The following is a 19,571-nucleotide window of genomic DNA, read 5'->3' on the forward strand; positions in this document are numbered from 1 at the left end:
TTGGTGGCTGATTGTATCTATGATCACATACATTTGCCAAAAGGAGGTGAAGTGTGAACTGTAGACTGCAACTCCACTGCATGCCTGGTGGTGGCAGCAGTGAGGTTCCCTTGGGCTGATACTAGTGTTCTAGCTCTTCTTACAGATGTGACCTGGCTACTCAGAGCAGCTCCGCCCGGCACCACCAATCCACATTGGGTGATAAAGTATTGGCTCAGAATGACTTTCGTAAGATATCAGTCAGTTTGTAGAATCTGGGCACACCACCCTCACCCCCATACTACCTCCAAGCCCTCCTCCCCAGTTGTTGTGGAAGCTTTCTGGTTGGTCTCTCTGCAAGACTTTCTCTCTCTGAAACCTCTTTCAAATGCATTGAGTTTCTTCCTGCCTTAATTGTGTTCTCGGAAACCTGCTGGAGGAAGCTAGGAGTATCCTAAGGTCCCAATGACACTTGATAGGGTAGGAAGGATGGGGCACATGGTCAGAGGGAGTAAGGAGCAGTTCCAGCCACTCCACCAGAGGAGCCCTGGGTTGTCCTGCAAAGATGTCACACATTGAGACATGAATTCTAGGCCTTTCTGTCTGCCTCACCTCATCAACTGGTTATTGATTGGATGCGGCTGCAAGGGGGAGGTGTCAGACCAGCGGGGGTGGGGGGGCATGGATTTGGGTGGATATGACTCTTTCTGATCTAGGGCAGTTTCCTGAGGGCAACTCAACAGATCCTTCCAGAAAGAGCATTGCTCCAGGTGAACAATGTTCAGTCCTGGAGCTTAGCTCAGATGTCCATTCCTCGGGTCCTTGCAGTTCCTGGGAGAGCCAGTGAAAATATTGTGAACAAAGACTGGCCAGCTGCTGCTACGTCAACTCTCTGTACGTGGAGTTGCATGTGTTTCTTACAGAGTCTGCTGGGATGGACTTTTACCCTCATTTGCAGAGAGGAGATGATTTTTCTAGCCAAAGAGCTGCTGAATGGCCAGGCCAACTGAGAGCTGAGTTCCTTCTAGAATGTGCTTTTTCCATTCTTCACCCTGCCCCATCTCTTCTCACTATAGAGATGACTTTCCTGTCTTCCTGTTGAGCATCTCTCTCTCTCTCTCTCTCTCTCTCTCTCTCTCTCTCTCTCTCTCTCTCTCTCTCTCTCTGTGTGTGTGTGTGTGTGTGTGTGTGTGTGTGTGTGTGTATGTGTGTGTGTGTACAGGCACGTGTACATATGTAAAGAGGTTAACTCCAGGTCTTATTCCTCAAGAGCCATCTACCTAGTTTTATGAGACGTTGTTTTCGCACTTTAGACTGGTTAGCCAGAAAACACCAGGGATCCATCTGTCTCCACCTACCTAACACTGGGACCACAAGCCATGCCACCACACTCAGCTCTTTTGCCTGGGTGCTGGTAATCAAACTCAGGTCCTCAGGTTTGCAGGAGCCATGTCACCATCCCTACTTTTAGCTTGTACATGCATCATTTTGTCTTGTCTTTTCAGGTAGCTTCACAACCATAATAGGACCCTTTATTTTGTACGGTTATAAAATGGGCACAGAATAAATTAATACAGTGGCTGTGGATTCTGACCTAACTTTCTTTTTTTTTAAATTTTTTTAAGATTTATTTATTTATTATGTATACGGAAGAGGGCACCAGATCTCATTACAGATGGTTGTTAGCCACCATGTGGGTGCTGGGAATTGAACTCAGGACCTCTGGAAGGGCAGTCGGTGCTCTTAACCTCTGAGCCATCTCTCCAGCCCTTGACCTAACTTTCTGCATTATGTGGTCCTGTCTTCCCCAGTTGCAGACTTCAAATCCCCTTCCTTTGAGATGTCTTTTGATCAGGGTTATTTCTTTCATACTCATGCTTCTGCCTTTCCTTCTGGCTCTGTTGTCTTAGGGCAATCTTTAACACTTACAGTCTCCATTTTCCTTCTATAGAAAGTGATTGTTGCACGTATCATGTTAGGTTGTTGTGAGGAATAAAAATCTGATGATAGAGAGCTTAGATGTTGCTCCAAGCCCAGCCTGAGCCTTACAGTAGAGCAGCATTTGGAGTTTAGTGCTACATACTTTATCCTTAATGGCAACCCACACTGGTTTTTAATCTCTTTGTTTTTTGGTCACCAGGGAAAAGACAGAAGCCCAGTGATTTTTAAAAAAAAAAAAACCAGAGTAGCAAGCAGTTTTATGCATCATCATTATACATCAGTCTCAGTGAGCAAGTGTGTAAATATTAGGCTACAGGTTTGCAGGCTGTGTCACCAGCCAGTGGCCCATGTAACAGGATATATCTGCAGCCTGTATCACCAGCCATTGCCCCACATTACAGGATATGTTCTGTGCCTCAGCTTTCATGCAAGGACATCAGAAGGACTGTACAATGAAGAGTTATGGCTGTGCTTACCAAGAGATTTCTTTTTATTTTTTCTGTCTCATTCTTTTTCTTCATACCTGAGAAAGTGAATGGCCACATTTGTATTTTTCCTGCCACCTTCTTGCCTGAAAAAATGCCTGAGCTACAGTACAAGTACATCTGATTGACAAATTTTGAGATTTCAGACACTGTGATTAAAATCTAAACTTGGATTTACAAGATTATAAACTGTTATGCATATATGTTGGGTAGGGGTGGTATTTGGAAGCTCTAGAAAGTAAGTTAAAGCAGTTTCTCTTAGTAAATACTTTTTTCAAACAAATATTTGTCAGCATCTAGTATATGCTGGATACTATTGAGAAAAACATGGCTGCCCTCAAGGGCCTTCTGGTCTACCTGGTGGTGGGAGGGGGATTGTCAGCCTGACTTCCCACCAGGTGCTTACACTCAGTGCTTACACTGAGAATCTCTTCAGCTTTCTTCAGAGATACATGGAAATGGTGTTTGAAGAGATGCTTCTAGACATGGAACCTTAGCCCTTTTCCACACAGAAATCTGTATTTGGCTCCAGAAGTTTTTTTAAGGTTACTTAGAATAAGAGGATATGGCTGAAGAGAATTATCTATTGTCTTTTAGAGTTTCTCAATACCACCATATCCCTTGTATAATAGGCTTTTAAAATTCAAGTTTCAAAAGACTCAGAATTAAGAACAAACAGTAGTAATGTTTTTTCCATTTTATTATTATATTTAATTGTGTATGCCTATGCATGGTGTGTGTGGTGGAAATCTGTGTGTGCCAGTGCTACAGCGTGCCTTTTGTGGTCAGAGGACAACTTTTCTTTCACCTTTATGTGGGTTCTGGGGATCAAACGCAGGTGGCCAGGTGAGCCATCTCCAAGGCTAGTAAGATTTTCTCGGGGAAATGTAAGGAGGAGTCTCAGAATGAAAGAACTGTCCCTAATATGGTTCCCCCAAAGGCACTGGTCAGCTGTTAAGTGCCTTTGGGGGCTCCACACGTGAGAGCAAGGCCTGAGAGCAGACAGTGTCGCGTGGCTCCATGTTTTCAGAAGTGCCAGACCAGCACATATTTTTAGAAAATATGTGTATGAGTCATAGGTTGGATATAATTTTAATTTTTAATTGGTTTACCTTTTAGCAATAATGACAGCAACCATCCTCGTAAAACTCCATTTTAACAACCCACCCATGTGTGTTTCCTCTTGTTCTGCTTGCTACCCAGCTAGTTAATTACATGAAATCAGCCTTCTCTCCTACACAGCTAGCTTACAGTGTTATTTGTCCATTGCAAATCAACACCTGGAAAACTGCAAAGTAGAAATCTAAGTAGAATAAGGTATCTCCGTGTATGCGCCCTGAAATCCCCGTAAGTCTGCTTTGAAATTTGAAAACCTACCAAAAAATACAGCTCTTCTGAGAAACAGAGAGCCTGACTGGACAGGCTGGGAGAAAACAAGGCTTTGAAATGTCCTTATCATCTAGATGGATGGCCTGTGAGTCAGAGAGCAGTACAAAAGGAGGGGGCATTGCTCAATGCTAATAATTCTGAAGGTGATCTCCCAGTTGCCTCCAGGCTGGAATGTTCTGTCCCTAATTGTACCCTTACTCCGATGAGCCAGAAAATTCCCAGGCAACCGGGACCCCTGAGACAACTGAGAAAGTGCAACTTTGCTATGGAAACTTTTGTGTACTGATGCTTGGTGTGAACTTGAGTACTGAAGAAGGATGGAGAAGGAGAAAGGCAGTGACTATTTATGGAAGGGTCACCATGCGTCAAGCAGAGGACTAAGCATACCATAACATAGCAAATCTCCTGTGGTTTTTCTAACAATCTTAGAAATGAAGATAACCACACCCCTTTCAGATGGAGAACCCGATGATGAGGAATTAGTTAACTAATTATCCCAAATGCTTGCAGCAGGTATTATATCACAGGTTAAGTATAATGCTTTCTTCCCACAACGGGCCAACAGTGTGCCTTTTGCTAGCACTGACAGAATGGCTTTACACAGTGACCTTGCTTCCCTATGCTTGAGTTCCCTTCCTGAGTAATAGTCCTTGCCCCCACGGTCAATGCCAAGGCAGTTTACGGAAACAGAAAACACATGTTTGTTTTAAGCTATCATCTACCTTCATACTTCTCCCTGATTCCAGCCACTCTCTGTGACTAAATATTTGTGTCCTCCTAAGACAGATCCAGCACTCGTAGTGACATGGTATTTAGAGGCGATACATTAGGTAGGAAGTTAGGTGAAGGCAGAGAGGAGATCCTCCAGATAGAATTAGTGCCCATTTAAGAACAGGGAGACCCAGAATGTGCTGGCACTTACCCTCCTCCCTCCCTTCCTCTCTTCTCCCTCCATACCACACCCTGCCTTCCGTGTGGCTCCTGGAGCTCTAGTAGAGAGAAAAGAAGCAGAAAAGACCATGAGTAGGTCTTGTGAGCACAAAGTGTGAGAGTGGGCATCTGCAAGCCTAGAAAGGCACCAGTCCCCCACCCCTTCCGGGCTTCCCAGCCCTGACTCATGAGAAATGAATTTCTGCTGCTTACATTGTCTATGCTATTCTACTGAGGCATTGTCAACTGCAAGGCACCCTCTTTAAGGCTTAAGTGTTCAAAACACAGAAGTGGATAGTCAGCTGGAGTATGCTGGTTGACCTCCTTTAGAGTGGGGAGTACCGTAACTAGGGGGCGAAAATGAAGAGACATTCAGAGCTGTACCAACCATGCTAGGAAAAAAGGACTCGGCTCTTGTGTAGGTTCATGTGGCCACTCATTATAACCTGAGGCAGTCCAGGACCTACAGAGACAACAAGCTTAGACAGGAAATGTCCTTTCTTTGGCCACTAACAGTCTTAGCCATCACCCTGGAGTAGGAGGCCACTTCTGACTGCAGTGGACTCTGTAAGCAAACTTCTGATGTCATAAAAATGCCGATCACCCCCACTCCCTGGATCCTGACTCCTAGAGGGGTTTGTTTGTATTAAAGTGTCTACAGGTTGACTTCCAGTATCAGAACTCAATACTGCAAGTGCCTTCTACTCCAGGGCAAGAGATCTCCAATGGCATCTGTGAGCACTGTTCAAAAATGGGGAATTGGCTCAGTGCCTGAGAAATCAGCCTGATTTAAATTCAGAAAAGAATTGCCTCCAGTCTAGGAGGTGAGTAGGTCATGATGAGGTACAGTCATTCCCACCTAATGGCATAAAGCAAAGCCAACATTAAAACAATAATGGGTGACATTTACTTTGTCACATTAAGACTTTTATTCATTAGAGACTAAATGAGTCACATGGTTGGGTGAAGTAGGATATGTTTGGGATTTTTACTGACTCCTCAGAGGCTTTCCCTCAGTGTTCCTGACTGCTGGAACACACTAAGTAGCTGCTTTAGGACAAAGGCACAAATTAACTCATTCAGCTATCCACAGACCTGAGGTTCTGTGAGTCTATGCTGTACCAGTTACCACACCAGGCACAGCTGAATCAATCCTGGTTTCCGTGGAGTTGAGCATAGAGAAAAAAGCTAAGAAAACAAAGTCAGTGAAATGCCCTTAATGCCAAGACAGATGCTGAGAATGAGTAAAGTTCAAAAGGTACCCATGTCTGTTAAGAAGATGCTAGGCACTGGGAAGGTAGTGGTCAACTGATCCAACTGAGCCTGAGCCTTGATTCTTCTACCCTGTCACTTGTGGGTCTTCAGTGAAGTGATACATAATTGAATGGCTGTAGAAACCTCTTTATTTCAGGTAGCCAAGAAGTAATGATTTCTTCAAGGGCATTCCCAGTTGAAATAACTCCCTTCTACTGGAACTTGTTTCCTAAAGGTCCAACCACCCCTCCACAGCACCATCAACTAGGGACCAGCCTGCAACTCATGGTCCTCTAAGAGCCAGGGGCAGACCTTTAGGGTCTGTATCTTAATGATTTGATCTGGATGAGGGCCACTGGCCAGTCCTTTGGAAAAAAAAAAAATGGAAGATTGGGTCCTAACTAGACTGGTGAATTAAACAAGGATGCAGTGTGGTTTGGGGGCAACTTGTAGGTGGTGTCAAGTGTCAGGGAGGTTAGCTTTAGTTAGTGAAGAGATGTGGGTAAGAAGGGAAAAGTAAACCCCTCCCTGATAAGAGGACTTGATCTGAGTCCGCAGTGTGTGTTGAGGAGACAAGTCATGTCAAAGAAAAGATGTGGCGAGCACAAAGGACATGGAGGCACCTGATTGACATGTAATGTGTTTGGAGGTAAGGTGCAGAAATGAGGTTGTAAAAGGAAAGACAGTCCATGGCTAGTAGGAAAAGGGCATGTAATATGTGAGGAGGTGGCTGATGTTGGTAATAATCCATTTGAGGCAATGTGGGCCCTGGCTTAGAGGGTGACATATGTATGTGAGGGGGCATAAAGAAACTTTGGACATGACTGCTCCAAGATATGGTTAAGGGGAAAGTTTTTATTGTGAATAAGAGAAACAATAAATCCAAAGGAATCTGGAGTTGTCCAGAGCCAAGAGGCTAGGGGGTGTTGTTGGTGGTAGTGAGAATAGCAGGAGTTGGGGCTTACCTCATCCATATAGAGAGAATGAAACAGTTATCTAGGAGGAGAGAAGCCTGGGGAGGTGAAAAGGGTTGGAATACTAGCATGGATTTTAAAGTGTATAACAGATACTCCTGAGTAGGGACTGAAGGACCCTGGAGGCCTGCGTGGGCTTTAATATGCAACCACAGATAGTCATGTCCCTTCTGCCGGAAGTAAGGGAAATGGCTCCTTTTCGCAGATGGGAACCTGTTTTTGAGGAAGGCTTCCTTTTATCTAACCACCAGAAATCCTCCTATAGTCCAACTTGAGCTCATTTCTAGATATATGAGACTTCCTGAGACCTAACAACATGGAGGCACTGCTGTCACTTCTGTGAACTTCCAGGTGCTCTCCAATAATGTCCAGACAGCCACCCTACCCCACAGTGGATTAAAGACAATAGCCTCTGGGCTCCCCACAACACTCTGCAGAAGTCAGCAGAGAAGAGTTCTGGAAATATACACATCTCGTTAGTGTTGTCAGTTTCCTGGGACTCCCTGAGGACTTCTCAAGTTGCTATTTCTCAGGCAGAACTGTCTGCAAGGAAACTGTGAGATGTAAATACTCCCCTGGGTACACAGATAATACATTGGGACACAGGAGGACTATGAGACATCTATTTATGTTTGGTTTTATACTTAAGGTTTAAGACAAAGTAAGCAATAAAGTAAATGAGTGATTGCCAAGAGTGCATATCTATCATTTCTGCAGAAATAGCCCAGTTTTTGAGTTACAGGTTCCAACTATTTTCCTTGTGGAAATGTATAAAATACCCTGAGGCGGGGAGGTGTCTACAGATTTGGGAACACCTGAGTTTGTTTTCTCGCACTGGTGTTTTCCTAGATATGTCAACGTAGGCATCATAGACTCGAGTTTCTCTTTCTGTGTCTAAAGTTCAACCACATTGGTTTGCTGTGATTGTAAGTAAAATGCATAACACTTATCAGATAGTTCAAGCTCTTGGTAGGACCCCAGATATTGATCATAAATATCATTGTGGTTATTTCCACTCAGAGATGCTTGGGAGACTGTCTTCTCTCCAGAAGTACCCATCAGACACAGCCAAACTGAAGCACTGCAAGGGTGAAGGGATGCTGTGTAATCACATACATGAAGGTGTAGTGTTAGAGAGCAGACTGAATCCAGGGCCTCTTACTTTCAGGCAGGAACCTTGGTTTCCAGGCAACAGTGTAATCCTATGTAAACCCAATGTCTTCCTCCCTTGGAATTCAAATCAATGAGATGCTGAAAATTCAGTTGTCAGATTACTTGGAGAATTTGGCTTAAGATCCCTCCCAGAGCATCTCCTTCTTGTGGTCCTGTTAATTACTCTTGTGCTCGAAACCAAAGCAGGTCCACCAGTGCAGCAAGCTTCATGGCCTCTCAGGTGGCCTGTTTACTGTTGATCTTCTCAGGACAATACTGACACCATGGTGGGCCTGCCTCCCACACACACTCTCCATTTCCCAGGCACGCATGCCAAACCAGAGAAACCCAAGTCATATTTCCAAATTAAAGGAAACCATTTTTAAAATTTATTTATTTTATATCCTAACGGCAGTTTCCCCTCCCTCCTACTTCCCCTCTGCCCCCTCCCCCACCACATCCACTCCTCCTCTGTTTCTGTTCAGAAAGGGGCAGGCCTCCCATGGGTGTCTACAAAACATGGTATATCAAGTTGGGGTAGGACTAAGCACCTCAAGGGATCCATTTTTAAAAGATTATCACTAGAATACAAGAATTTTTTTTCCTCCTCACATTTGGCTAAATGTTTAAAAGGTCATCAACTTCAAAATTCCCAAATTGGAAAAGTCTTATCTGAGGACCCCAGTTTGAAAACCACTGGCCATTTCAGTTTTTCTTCACTATTGTGAAGAGTTCCTTTGCTCATTTTTGAAGATTACTTACACCAATCAGCTCTGTCTACTGGGTCCCTGTCCTGGTGCATATTTTCCATGGGAGCCGTTTTGGATCTCATGTTGCTTCATCGTTATGCTGATTCTCCTTAACATTGGAATGACAGAAATGCTGGAAAATCCGTTGATTTTTGTCAATAGATTCGTCAAAATCTTGTCCCCTGAGATGAAACTACTGTAAATGGAGTGGTGTCTGCATGCTGAGCATACTGCTCTATCTCTAAACATCTTAGAACACACAGTAGGCACTCAGAAACATCTTAGGACACACAGTAGGCACTCAGTAAATAGCAAATGAGTCCATTAACTTGAAATTCAACTCCACTCATGTTCTTGAAACTCAGATCAAAGCCAGATACTTGGCCCAAATGTCACAGGAATGACCCTAGCCCAGTTTCTGGTGGTCCTGGTTTTCTCTCAACATTTTTGTTTTTCAAGCTCATTCCAAAATGGGCCTTAAACAGAGTAGGGCTTTTCTAGCCCCCAATACCAAACTCATCCATCTAACACTAACCATCACGTAGTTCCAAAGGCCTAAGGACCACAGGGTCAGGTTTATCACAGCGGTTTTTAGGTACCAATTGTTGTGTATTAGTTACTTTCTTTTTTCTGTGATTTTTAAAAAACAAAACAAAACATGGAAAATCTCTGACAAAGGCGACTTAAGTGAGGATAGGTTTATTTTGGCTCACAGTTGCAGAGGTGTACAGTTCATCACAGCAGGCAAGACACAGCAGCATGGAGGAAAGGCATGTTGACAGGAGGTTGAGGCTGGCTGCTCACACCATGTCCATCTCAGGGAGCAGAGGGTGAGCAAAAAGTGTGGCCGGGCTATAAATCCTCAAGGCCAGCCGCCCAGTCACCCAGTTCCTCCAGGGAGGTACCACTTCTCCAAGATCCCACAGCCTCCACAAACAGTGCCACCAGCTGAGGACCAAGTAGTCATCTCTTAAGAACCTCGGAGAGACATTTAACATTCCAACAATAACAGTGAATGACAGCAACAAGTGTGAGGCATCTTGTTGAAGTAAAACATCTTCTAAAATTAGATAGAAGGGATGACGGTGCATTCTGTGAATTACCTAACCCCACTGACTTGTATGTAAACTTTACATGGATGGATTATGTAGGATGTGAATGCTGTATTGCTACAGCTGGTATTCGAAGTGTCAGATGGTGCTGTTGACTTTGAGTTTTGGTGTGGTCTTCTGTGACATAGTGCTCATCACACAGCCTAACTCAAAGAGCAGGAAAAATATTAAAGGAGAGATTGATTGCATGACGTGAAACTCCTGGCAAAGTAATGGACACAGTAAGCACTGAGTAATAGATGGTGAGCATTGTTGGCCTTTGCTTAACAAGCGACCTCTGCTTTGCCTGTCCTGAACTGTGGCTCACTGTTTGCTTTTAGTCAAAATGGACTGGAATAAGCTACAGGGGTGACCCACACACACATACCCTTTGCATGTACTCTAGTGAGATCACACACTTAGGGCTCTGATATCTGTTATTTATTTTTTAACTAATATAACCGAGACCTTGTTCAAGATGTGCTTATGAAAAATTACCCTTTTAATGGTGGAACATTTAATGAGAAACTGGATTTTCTACTGCATAAGTGCCCTTCATACAAATTAGCTTGGCCCTGGGTCCTGATCTAAATTGGGCTCCCTACTTTCCTCTAAATGGCCTAATATTTTCTTATTAATCCCTGCCCTTTCCACCTGCCCTGGCTTTGCCTCCTCATGTGAATCTCTCCTCAGCAGCAGGCTGTGCCCTGACACATGTTTCTTCAGGTTCTTTGTATCTGACCAAGGGCAGATTTTGGACATGACTAGTTTTCTGGAAACTATTTATTCCATATTCAACCTCCCTCCATGTCCCAAGGGAGTTTTTTTCAGTGCCAGTGTGTTTATATTTAGGAACAATGGATATGGGCCAGGTGAGTTCTGGTGTAAGGTAAAATTGGGGATTCAAAGGGAAGTTGGATAGATGAAAAGCAATTAATCATCATTGTTAAGAAGAACAGGCTTGGAACACAATGTGTGCCAACCCAAATCCAGGCTTTGGCATTGGGCAAATGTGTGTAGGTCCTTCTAAGTGAGTATGGGTGGGTTTGATGGCCTCTCTGATCTTCACTTCCAGTGTGGGTCTGTATAAGGATGCCTGCCTTCTTCGGGGTTAGTCGGGTGGGACGTGTAACGTGCTTCTAGTAAGTGCTTCCTGCTATCACTGTAGCAGTTGCACTTGGAGACAGTCCAAATAGTGAAAGGAGTGTTATTGGTTGTATAGAACAGTTCCATGAGTTGATTATATGTGATAAAGTGATAATCTCCCCAAGAACTCTTAGACCAAGACATAGTCTGCGGTCATCAAACTTAGCATAGCAGACAGGGGAGAAAGCCTGTGTATCATAGGTCAACTTGCTTAAATACAAATCCAAAATATAGTGACAGATATTCTCAGTGCTAACCTCTGTCATCTCTCCCCATTTAACTCTGATGTTTAATTTTTCTATTCCTTTTATATATATATATATATATATATATATATATATATATATATATTTATATTTATATTTATATTCCTAATGTATCATAAATATTCATATTTTATACTTATATTTTTCACATTTATATATTTTTATATTCCTGACTATGTGTCTTTATATCATTTGCTTTCAGAGCAATCTTATCCAAGTTATTGATAGAGTAGGAGTCACAGAATTCAGTGATAAAATGACTACTATGAGTTGGAAACCACAGGTTCAGACTTCTCCCTACAGCCATCCCTTCTCCCCCATATGGTACTTCCAAGTGCTGCTTTTATTGGTCTAGTCACAGAAGGACAGCTACTATTTACAGAAAGATTGCTCTGTATTACACTCATACTGTCTCGTTTAAATTACTATTGGTGCTCTGTAGGGTAGTGGCTCCTTTACCGCCCTTCCATAAACAGAAAATGAAGTTTAGTTGACACACTGTGGCAACCTTTTTACACACCTGCCATGTGCTGTACATTTTTATTTGCAGTCACAAAAAAACTTAAGTTTCTAGGGGCACAGATTGTTTCTTCTTCATTTGTTGTCAACAAGTAATTGTATTTGGTACAGAGGAAATAATCATTAATGGATGGATGAGTAAATGCAAGGGATTAAAGTCAGGGCTTATAAAAAGAAAAGTGCTCTACTGTGGTTAGCTATTGTTGAGTTCTTCAGAACACTGTCAATCTCATACTATGGATGGAAGGAAATGGTCTGATTTATTTCTGAAGTCCTCAGCTCAAGTTTTGTGGTGATGAGGGGGAGTCCTGAGAGAGAATAATCAGGAATTAGATAATAATCAGTGGTAAGCAGGCCTGGGAGAACCTTGGTCTCTGTAGTTCCAGTGTCCAGATGCCTGAATAGGCTACCCTGAAGTGTGGTAAGTGTTTAAACTGCTACGTTGTTCTCTAATTTCTGACTCTGTGAACAAGCTACTGGATCTTATGTCTCCCTTCCTTTGGAATATGGCAATGGTTTGGCTTTTGAAGAATGGATATAAAGTTTATAATAAACATCTCTACATCTCCTTCTTTATGCGGGCATGCTTAAATTCCTGATTGATGTATATAGCGAAATATCATGTTAATAATTAATGAGAGCCTGTCACAAGGTACAAGTACTCAATACCACATACTGTGATAGCCTGTTTCCCTGCATACCTGACTAACCAGAAGCAATATCATAAGGGCATTTTTTTATAATTGTTAAGTGTCATTACTTGATGCAAAGAAATCATTCTGGACTTTTACAATAAGGCAGTTCATGGAATCATGTGTAAGGAGGATCTTGGATTCTGGCCAAAGCATCACTAAGAGTTATAAATACTGGAAACTCGATGCTGATGCTATTCCAGCAAGACTTTTGAACATAAACTCTTAGTTGGTGATGACTGTTGGTTCAGTACCTATCATGTATCAAAAGTTACCCATATTATCTGATTTTGTTTATTGCTCCCCTGGGGTGATTATTTTTAAGGTTCTTTTTCTGTTCCATGGGCTGAGGCTCAGAGAAGTAAATTGCCTTAGTAATTAAATGGGTAGAGCCAGAGTTGGCATCTAAAGATATTATTTTATTTTATTACTTTTTTGACTTGACTTTCCTAGCGTGTGGGTGGAACCAGGAAGTAGGTCTCCAAATAGTAAGTTTTTCAACATGCTTGTTTCTGAACCTCTGTTCCTTCGTTTTCAGGTCAGGATCGCAGTGAAGCCACTTTGATAAAGAGGTTTAAAGGTGAAGGGGTCCGTTACAAAGCCAAACTGATTGGGATTGATGAAGTGTCCGCAGCTCGGGGAGACAAGTTATGTCAAGATTCCATGATGAAGCTCAAGGTACTGTGCAAGCGTTTCTTTATGACTAGCTCTGGTTGGACATGAGTAAGGGAAAGACCCACTCCCCAGTGCTATGCCAGATAACCTCATGGCTCACTCCCCAGTGCTGTGCCAGATAACCTCATGGCTTGAGGGATTTGGCTCCGGGATGAATCATAGTTATTCTCTAGGGAGCAATTTCAGTGACTTAGAAACAATGACTGGACCCATACTTTATGGAGGTATTTAGTAGCCAGGCCTTGTTCATGCTGTTTGAGTGGATCATAGTTTCTTCTAGGTTAACTTCCTTGTGAAACTCCTGCAAAAATAAAACCACAAAAATGATCAAGTTCTGTAGTTCCTCACGTAGTTTGAATTTTTGTGACTTTAGTACTTAAAAAAAAAAAATGTTTTCATAGCTTGTCCTCTTGAGGCAGATGTGAAGGTACAAAGCTGATTTTATTCATTCTTGTCCTTGTTGAGAATCACCCCAAGCATTTCATAACAAAGAAAAGGCAGCCTCGCTGAAGTGATGTGCAGCTAGACACTACAAAGACAGCTTTGCATGGGAAACCAGAAAAAGAAGTTAGAAAAAACTGAAACCCAACAAGCAGTACACTCCTTTTTCAACAGCCTTAAAAACATACTAAAAAAGAACTTGTTTCCCCAGATGTTGATTCCACATAGCCTGTTAACTTTTCACATGTGGTATAAAATATTAGAAAAGCACATGATCTAACAATAATCCTGTCATATGCATTTCACACATGCAAAATTTCATTTTTCTCAATATAAGTTGTAATTATAAAGTACTTTGAAAATACTGAAAAAATATAAGAACTAAAACTAAAATCATCCAAAATCCCACAAAAATAGTGAAAGTTGATACTTTTTGTATTTGATCTTCAATTGTTTTACTTTTCTAACATCAACAATACACATATAATAAAAATGGATTTTAGTTTCTATAGTTTCATGACCTGATTTTGTTTTATCTCATCTAATAATTATATATATGTGTGTATATATATATGTGTGTGTGTATATATATATATATATATATATATATATATATATATATGCTTTTTTTCATATCTTCAGACAGTCTATAAGACACTGTTAGGTCAGTGGGATATTTTTAAGTATAAGAAAAGGAAAACCATGCCCACATTCTGCCAAAGTGCCCAAAAGTATTTAAAGTACAGAAAATTGTTAATTACCGACTGTATCACCTCTTCCTTCTGTGCCTGGCGAGTCACAACTGTTATTGTTGTCTGTGCCGTGCAGTGTTTCTTAGCACTTTACCAGGCCTGGCAGGTATTATCTCCCAGTGGCAGGGCTTTAAATAGCAGGATTTTTTTTTTAAACTACTTGATTTTCTATGTTTTTTATCCTGGTTTTTGCTATTTAAAATGTTATATAAACCAACTTTTTTAAAATCAGTGCATACTTAACTTAAGGTATATTAGAAAAGGATATTAAAAACAATGAAATCAAGATTTCACACTTTCACCTTGGAAGAGGTTAGTGATTTTTTTTTTTCAGATAATGAAGCCGTGTTATGAGATTTCAAGGCAGCTCAATAATGAGCCTTCTTTCTCTTCTAAATTCCAACCTGAATGATGAATAGGGAGGCAGTCAGGCAAGAAGATTCCCACGGCCCGCTTTGTGACTGATGAATGCTGGCCTAGAGGATGTAACTGGGAAACAGGGCCCCGGGCAGATCCTTGAACAACATAGGCTGTGACGTTTGGCTTGTAGGAGAATTCTCTGTTCTCCCCACCATTGTCTGACCCCCAACCAAGGAGAGCCCAGACTCTGCTAGTACATACATGAAATCAGAGTGCAGCCTATCTGCTAGGACATGGCTGCATCCCAGAGAGACTGAGCATCATGTGTCCCTCTCTCACAGAACCACTCCCAACCATCCCAACAGAACTATGGTCATGAACAGACATAAAAGCCCAGAGCTTGATTCTTACTGCTGTAATTGAAGCCTGGCAAATCAACAGAGATTTGCTCTGGACAGTGCTTCATTTAAAGACAGCAAAAATGCCACTCCTTAATCCTCCATGTGCACAGACCTGGTTCGCACCCAGACCATTCCATCTGTGGAGGAGAGAGGAGTTCTGCATCCCCTTTCTCCAGCATCCAGAGAAGCTGTTCATCAGGTAGCAGCAACTGAGAGCATTATTGGCCAGCTGCCTTAATAGAAGCTCCCGGGGTTTAAGTGGGTGTGAAGTAGCAGTTTGCTCTGCTCCTAGGAGTTTATCCTGGGAATTAACACTAGGCCATGCTAGCTGGACCAGATCTAGCTATGGGTGGCTGTGTGTGTGTGTGTGTGTGTGTGTGTGTGTGTGTGTGTGTGTGACCTGTAGTGAAACATTCCATCTGTCATCCCTTATAATCATGAGGTCCCAAGGCCCAGGGAGTTTGTCCTGCTATAACACACTCCTGTCAAATGCACTGAACACCGTTGAAGGGTTCTTCATTTCCAGACGATTGTGTTTCATTATTTGCAAGTTGCTGAGAAGAATGTTGACATTTCAGCTCCCAGTGGTTTTTCTGTAAGAAGTACAGAAACATAAATGATCGATTCTGCATTTGGCCACCTGCCCAGGAAAGAGAGAAGTACAAAATTCCTTTTAGCTTTGAAAAAAAGCCCACTCACTCCTATTAGAACATATGAGAACTGGGGGGGGGGGAGAAAGAAAGAAAAGATTCCCTTTGTTAGACTGAAGCTGATACATCACCCATTAGAGAATTTTCTCCTGCATTGCGGAGGTTCTGGACAGTCTCTGTGTGTGGATCTGAGGAGCCTACTGTCTACTCACTGCCAGACCATCACTGCATTTCAACTTAGAGTCAGTGGGGCATCTTCACATACATCAGCTAGAGATGGTTTCTCTGTTTTGTAACTATGAATGTAGGTTCAGAGAAGTTAAAGTATTTCTTACACACTCTGTCCCAGAACTCAAAACTAGATCTCCAGATGCCCAGTGGTTAATAGGTAATAGTTTAGCACTCAGTTATATCATGTTCTGTCTGGAGGATTAATTTATCTTTTCTCAGCTTGATTTTATTCTTCTACCTCTAAGGTACTCCCCAATAGCCATATGTCTATGACTTTTAAAGAAGTCACCTTTTAGAGTCCTTGGATAGAAGAATGATGATTGAAACTCTGGGCCAGATGAGTCCCAAAGATAGAGCCTGGAGAACCAAGAACAGAACCATAAGTGTATGAGAAATAGAACTTACACTTGGGGAAACAGAACTATTATGCAGTCCTTTGTCCAGAATCAGGAGTATAATCAGATATTGTAAGGTGGAGATGATTTCCCATACCCAAAGTAGAGATAATCACACAATTTCATAAGCAGGCCCCCTCCTTCTACCTCTGGCTATACTGACAGGTCTCCACCACCAGTTATTCCCCAAGTGAATCCTGGGAGCACCATATTCTGAGAGCGGCACAAAGCACTATGACCTCCTAGAGCTGTGAAGTCAATATTATTTCAGATTTGTCTATGCCCGAAGCCCAGTGTCACTACTGCTGGGAGCTGAGCCTCATCGTAAGCAGTGATATAGGAATGGAGACCTTGAGATGCCTAATGCTGAGTGAATAGCAGCCCAGAACATGTGGAAATCTCTGAAATGACTTTACCTGCCAACTGTGCTCTAGTCTAACATCCATATTCACCTGTAATTGCCACCACAAAGTCTGACTTTAAAAAGTAAACCGTCTTACTCATAGCTTGAATCACATAACCCTGGAGTGAATAGCACAGACTCATTTAGTGGCCATCTGATGAGCACCTGCTGCCCCCACCAGTAGGGACAGAGGAAGGTCCTAAGCTCTACAGCTAGACCAGAGAACAAAGTGACATCTCTACGTTCCATGAGCTTTATCTTCTTGTGGATTCATATATGTATCTTCAGTTTATAAACTATCTGGGCACGTGGGAAAGAATGAATGTATTTAGTATGTGTTTTATCCCCAAGTACAAGAATGACGAGGGAAGGATAATATAAATGGTTTTGAGTAACCATTACAAATGCCTTGCATAAATTATTATAATTTTTGCCAAGGTTTTGCCAAGAAAGGGTAGGGGAGAAAGAGATAAGGTGGGGTCTAGCATATCTTTGCTTCTTTCTAATGTCTAGAATTCATTCATGCAAAAATATTTCCTGGGGTATAAAAACTTAATCTTTTTTAAGTAACTTACTTCATTTAAAAGATTAAATCCACATTCAATATAAAAACCTAACAGAGATGTTAATATGAGGGTCATATTGTTTCCATCTCAAGTAGTCTATCCCAACTCTGAGACATGTATTGCAGCATAAAGGAGACATTCCCTGTATTGGATGGCTAGGTACATCTTTGCTCCATGAGAGACCAGCCAAGACCACTATTACCCTAAAACGTAGAGGAGATGTGAGAATATGATGTAGAGAGCCATGTAAGGGCAAAGGAAGGATGTGTATGATTGGTGGCTCTAGCTCATGCTGTCTGACATGCCTTTGGACCAGAGGGAATTTTCAAATGAAAACACTTAAGTAAAAAACCTTGTTCTTCCTTTCAACAGGGTGTTGTTGCTGGCGCTCGTTCCAAAGGAGAACACAAACAGAAAATCTTTTTAACCATCTCCTTTGGAGGAATCAAAATCTTTGATGAGAAGACAGGGGTAAGTGAAAGAGTCACACAACAATATGAAATTGAATCCATTGACAGATGGGCCACTAAAAAGCCTCTTTTCTCCGGGCAGGAATATCAAACAAGCATAAAAACACATAAAGCAACTGACAAACTTGATCAACTGTGATCGTCCATCAAAGCAAGTCTCTTGCGTGACTTGGCCACAGCATTACTGCACCATGCTTCTTATACTGTAATTGTGGTCTAAGTGTCACACTATCCCAGTCATCTAATGGGAGATTGATGAGCTTCGAAGAGTGGGGTGGTCATGTGGCAGTTTGCATTAAATTTTTGTGTGCATTGGTAACTTCGGTGACGTGCACTTGAGGGAGACACATGTTGGTTTTGAACTTGGTCAAAGCCTCAGACTCACCAGTTTAACTTGTCATACATTGCAGTTGCTGTTATGGAATGAATAAATAGAGATCTTAATATAAAAATGAAAAAAAGGAAAAAGGAAAGAAAGAAAAGATGGAAAGAAACCATCACTTTCTAACCAGGAACAGTGAGGGTTAGCATCGTTATTAAACCCACCAAAGAAAGGGGTTTGTGTTATCATCAAGCTCACAACTGCACCAAACTCCCAACTCATCCCCAGAACTCACACAACACTGTTGGTCTTGGTCATTGAGGGTAAGGAAAAACAGACAAGCATTCCATGACCTCATGCCTGAGAAAGCCAAAATGGTTTTTCCTTTTATTCACTCAGTGTTTCACAATTTATAAAACACCTCCATATGCATCACCTCCTTTGAACTTTGCAAAGATAATGCACCAGGCAATTTATAAGCAATATTCCAACCATCCATATTATTTGACCTTGATTGTGTTGTGTTATTATTGTCTCTTGCTTATGCTAGCTAGTAACACAAAGGTGAAAAGATGATAATTCAGGAGTTAAAATGTGTTTTCTTGAAGAAAAATGCTATAGGAAAATTACATCTGAATAAAAAGAAGTAGATAAGATATTGGTCATAAACATATTCACAACCACCAGAGGGTGGGAATGACCCAAACAGCCAATGAATTAACAAAATATAGTTGTCTATAGAGTAGAATGCTAGAGTGCCTAAACCTGCCAGGAAAGTCTGCAAGGGCTGCAAATGGATGAACCCTGAAGGAAACACTGAATGGAATAAGCTAGGTACAAAATGACAAATGCTATGGGATTGCATCTGAATGAGGAATCTAGAATCTTCAAAATCCTGAAACCAGAAATGTACTGATGACTGCCAAGGACGAGAGAGAAGGAAGATAGGAATTGTTTTTAATAGCATGGGGGTTTGGTTTGAAAGTGATCTAGAAAGTAGGTGACAGTGATTATTGAAAAAAAATGTATGAATGGGGTGTAGAGAAATGGCTCAGCAGACAAGAGTACATACTGGTCTTGCAGAGACCTGAGTTCAGGTCCCAGCACCCATGTCTCAACTGGTGCCTCTAACTTCAGCTCCCAGGGATCTGACACCCTCTTCTGGCCTCCGTAGGAACTGCACACACATACATATACATGTGCGTGCTCACGCTCACACACACACACACACACACACACACACACACACACAAAGTAAATAAATTTAAATCTTTAAAAAGTATGAATGTACTTAATGACACTGGACTATATACTTTAAAAGAGTTCATGTAAATTTTG

At 41.9% G+C, this 19,571-nt stretch overlaps 1 protein-coding gene across 5 annotated transcripts in view; it reads left to right on the forward strand.

Moving 5' to 3' along the window:
• Positions 1–19,571, forward strand: part of Dab1 (DAB adaptor protein 1) — a 385,138-nt gene that overhangs the window by 240,189 nt on the left and 125,378 nt on the right. For all 5 annotated transcript variants that reach the window (XM_059254601.1, XM_059254602.1, XM_059254603.1 and 2 more), the window contains exons 3-4: positions 13,106–13,245; positions 17,814–17,912. In XM_059254601.1, coding sequence (XP_059110584.1) covers positions 13,106–13,245; positions 17,814–17,912 — 239 coding nt within the window. The remainder of the gene's footprint in view (positions 1–13,105; positions 13,246–17,813; positions 17,913–19,571) is intronic.

The sequence above is a fragment of the Peromyscus eremicus genome, chromosome 2 (genome assembly GCF_949786415.1).
Source record: "Peromyscus eremicus chromosome 2, PerEre_H2_v1, whole genome shotgun sequence".
Classification (NCBI taxonomy): Eukaryota; Metazoa; Chordata; class Mammalia; order Rodentia; family Cricetidae; genus Peromyscus; species Peromyscus eremicus.